At 40.0% G+C, this 3,958-nt stretch overlaps 1 protein-coding gene across 1 annotated transcript; it reads right to left on the bottom strand.

Moving 5' to 3' along the window:
* Positions 1-1,512: 1,512 nt before the first annotated feature.
* On the bottom strand, positions 1,513-3,524 carry LOC308265943 (spartin-like; the record flags this gene model as incomplete). Its single annotated transcript, XM_080699969.1, is given in 3 exon segments — positions 1,513-1,533; positions 1,536-3,311; positions 3,315-3,524. Coding segments are annotated over 3 exon segments (2,007 nt in total).
* Between the last annotated feature and the right edge of the window lie 434 nt (positions 3,525-3,958).

Raw genomic sequence — 3,958 nt, 5'->3', positions numbered from 1 at the left:
ACTAAAGTCTCTTTTTCCCTGGCATAAACATGTGGGCGTGCAGGCCTTGGTATCTCTGGATTCGATTTCACTGTCCTCACTAAATGATGGAAGACTTAGCCACTTGGAAATGCATCCAAGGGAAGAATGTTAATTACAGTCTAATCTTTATTTTTCACTCTTAGATTATTCTGTGAGTGGACTATCTAGGCTTCTCTTCCTTTCTCTGTTTTCTTTTTTTCTTTCTTTCTTTTTTTTTTTTGGTGGTACTGGGGTTCCTGGAAGCCCTCCTTCCTCCGGGCTACACTCCCAGACCTATTTTATATATATATATTTTTTCAATTCAGAAAAAATTTTATTTACAAGTGCATTATTTAGCTAGTTTCAAAGAAAGTCTAGTAAACTAGCCTAACCACTAGAGGTTCAAAAATGATTACAATAGATTATAGCTACAAAACTGAATACCAATCTTTTAAAAAATCAGCAAACAAAAATAAAATGCCTTTACATATTCACTTACATAGCTTAAAGATCAGTAAATAGTCTGTCTTCTGCCAAAGTGAAAACTGAGCCTACACCATGGATTAAGCCTAAGTTTCTCAGATTCTTCACCTGATCCTGAATAGGACCTTCTCTTTTAATAACTTATTGGTTTTATGATATAAAATCTGATGAGATGAATACAAATATATTTACCATCAACAAATTCATTAGTTTTTACAAAGTTTTAGCCTTTTGGAAAAACAGAATATATGATAAAATGACTTCTGAAAGTTTTTTATTTTGCCTAATTAAGCTGATAATAGTCACTTCAAAGTTTAGTACAATACCAGTCATATCATACTGCAAGATTTCCTATGATCCTAGCATATCAATACCATTCTCAATTCAAAAGATTTAAAGATGTACTTATATCCATTTTATATAAAAAACGCATCTCATTTCCTACCAAATAATTTTATAGACCTTATTTTTTATAATCATTCTTATCCTTGTTTTGGAAGTCTTCAAAAATTGTATCTAAGAATTGTTTTAGTTTAGGATTATAGTTGTTATTTAGCTAACACATTTAAAATTCTGATGAGCATTCTGAAAAGAGCCACGATTAGTGCAAAAGAGACATTAAGTCATTCTTTCCCAGTATAAATAGAACTAAGGTTACTAAATGCTGGATTTATGCAAATATATAATTTTCTACTTTGCTTTCTAGAAGACAACAGGTATAAAAATAGTTTAACATTATGTTTAATGAGGTTTATAGCACATGTATTATAAGCTTTAGTTGACTGCAAAAATATTTTAGCTACATTTAGGGAAAAAATAAACTTACTGCGAATATAACTGCTTATGTCTAAAGGCCAGATGCAAGAATACAGATTATTTTCCTTATAAGTGGAATATATGCCATAAAAATGTATGGCAGTCACTTTGTAGGAATGAATACCTTTTAAAAATACTGGTTAATCTCTGAGGAATTATTTAAATTCCCTCCATCTGATAAGGCTTTGGTATTGGTGATTTCTATCAATTCCATCATTTATCTTTCTTCTTTCCCCCTCTTTCTTCTTTACTTCCTCCATCTGCTCATCCTTCTCTTTTCTCACGTTTGCACTTGATGTTCCTTCTGGATTTTCCTTCTGAGAAGGATCAACTATCTGATACTCTTCAAGGAGCGTTTGTCCTGTTTGTTTTGCAGTTTTCTTCACCATTGCTTTAATACCAATGTTGTCGATATTATAGGCAGCCACACCGACATTGATGGCAGAATCCACTGCATGGTGTGTAGCTTCTCCTGCATTATGCCCATATTTGTATCTAACAGTCTGTACAGTTTCTGCTGAAACATTGTTAACAATGCATTTAGCAGCACATTCTAATCCCTGCCAGACAGTTGAGAATCCTTGAACACTACTTGCTGCAACAACCATTGCACCATCCAGAGTAGATTTCCCATCTTTGTCTCTTTTAAGAGATTCTGGAACAAGTTTGCTTCCATGTTTCTTGACATGTGGAGCTAGTTCTTTTCCAACACAGTTTGCTACAGTGCAAACTCCATCAACCAGGAATTGACTGACTTTCGCTGCTCCTCCTGTAGCTTGCTTCGCTATGTAAAGGCCTTTGGTGACAGCTGGACTAACTTCCACTGGTTTTTCTTCGGGTTGAATCCATTCTCTGAGTTTAGAAGCACCTTTCTGGATTGCTTTGCCAGTAAATTCAGCACCTTTGACTAAACCCCAACTCACCCAGGAAGCACCTGACAAAATATTTTGAGCCACTTTCTCACTCCATTCAGGTAATTCTTTTGCTTTTTCTTCTGAAACTGGTTCACAGGGTACAATGTGACTCAGATTAATTTCTTCATTTGAAGTATCCTTAGTCTTTTTTCCACGCTTTCCTTTAAGACGCACATCCTTGTTGCCTTGATCTAATGAAGGACCCAACTGGCTCACATCAGTGCCAGAAGCTCCCTTCACCTGGTCAGAGGGTTGTCTTCCAGGGATCTGGAATTCATTTTCTCCTTCTGCCCTGTTCCAGTTGGCCTGGAGCCGAAGGTCAGACATTTGTCTTAACAGATCCTCAAAGAGTTCTCTATCATCTTCAGGCAGCTCAGAGGACAAGACAACCCCCACAAAGCATCCTGCTACTTGTAACATTGTATCAGGAAACATGTAGGCTCCCACAGTACATTTTAGAACAGGAGATCTGTCAGGAACCAGAGGGTACAACCAATCACAAACCTGAAGAAACCCAGGAGGACGGTTTAGAACCGTATCAAGAGAATTATCCAAGAATCTCACAATTCGAAGGTACCCAGGATATGAAGGTGCACTAACCTCCCCTGCAGGATTTACAAAAAAAATCTGTACTCCATTTGGTATCAAAATCAACTCATCTGCATCTAGCCCTACGGTTTCAAGAGGAGGCGGCTGTGAATGATTCCTGTAGAAATCTTCTCCCACTGATGAGACCTCTCCAGAGTCTGTCCCATAGGATACAGTGTAGTGGCCCTCGGCAGCCTGAGGAGTATATGCTGGAGGAGCTTCTGATGGGCTTGAAGAGGGTGAGGACTGAGAAGAAGATGTAGCAACCAACCCTGCACTTGCAGCTAAAGAGTTTCCATCTACTTCAGCACACTGAGGAGGTGAATTGACAGACTGAGGTTCTGGTGACTTTTCCTGCATGTCTTTTGGTGGAAATTCTGGATATAACTTTGGTACTTCCTGAAGATCATTCCGTAGAGACGTGGCAAGACCTTTCTCAAGAATTTCTAACCTAGTGCGTACATTCTGTAGTGTTTCTTTCATATTCTGTTGCATCTGTCTAGCAGATTCCTACTCAGGGCCTGTGTGTTCAGGCTCTGTTGCTACAATACTGATTCCCCTGAGTAGGTGTCCTATTCCTTGTTTATAGTTGTTCTTTGCTTCTTCCTTCTGACCTAATTCATCTGTATTCAATCCTTTATTTACAAATAAAAAGGCCTTCTTGTATGCTTCCCTGATAATTGTAATTTCAGTAGGTTCTCCATTTTGTGGCTCTTGTTCCATTTCTGTGCCTCCAGCCCGCGCCGGCGCCGCCGCCCGCTCCGCGCTCGCAGGCCCGAGCTGCCCCGCGCCCCGCGCGCGCTCACAAAGCCCTATTTTATATTTTTGGAACCGATCTGAGGAAGTAACCGCTGAGCTAAAGCCGACCCAGCCCTATTTTATATTTTTGAAACAGGGTCTCTTACGCCAGCACGGCTGGCTTCGAACCTGCGCGATCCTCCTGTCTCCGCCTCCCAAGCGCGGGGATTACAAGCGTGCGCCACCACACCTGGCCTCCTTTCTCTGTTTTTTTATATTGTTTCTTTCCTATGCTTTTTGCATTTTCGATATTGCATGTATTTGATAGTGGAGAGGAAGAGAGTGGGGAGGCCCCACCACGTCATCCTGGTCTGCTGTGGGGAGGAGAAGAGTGGCAGGGCTGGAGGAGGGAACTCCAG

The sequence above is a fragment of the Muscardinus avellanarius genome (assembly GCF_963383645.1).
Source record: "Muscardinus avellanarius genome assembly, chromosome: 8".
Taxonomy (NCBI): domain Eukaryota; kingdom Metazoa; phylum Chordata; class Mammalia; order Rodentia; family Gliridae; genus Muscardinus; species Muscardinus avellanarius.
Note: the sequence above shows the minus strand (reverse complement) of the source record. Positions and strands in the feature narration are given on the sequence as shown.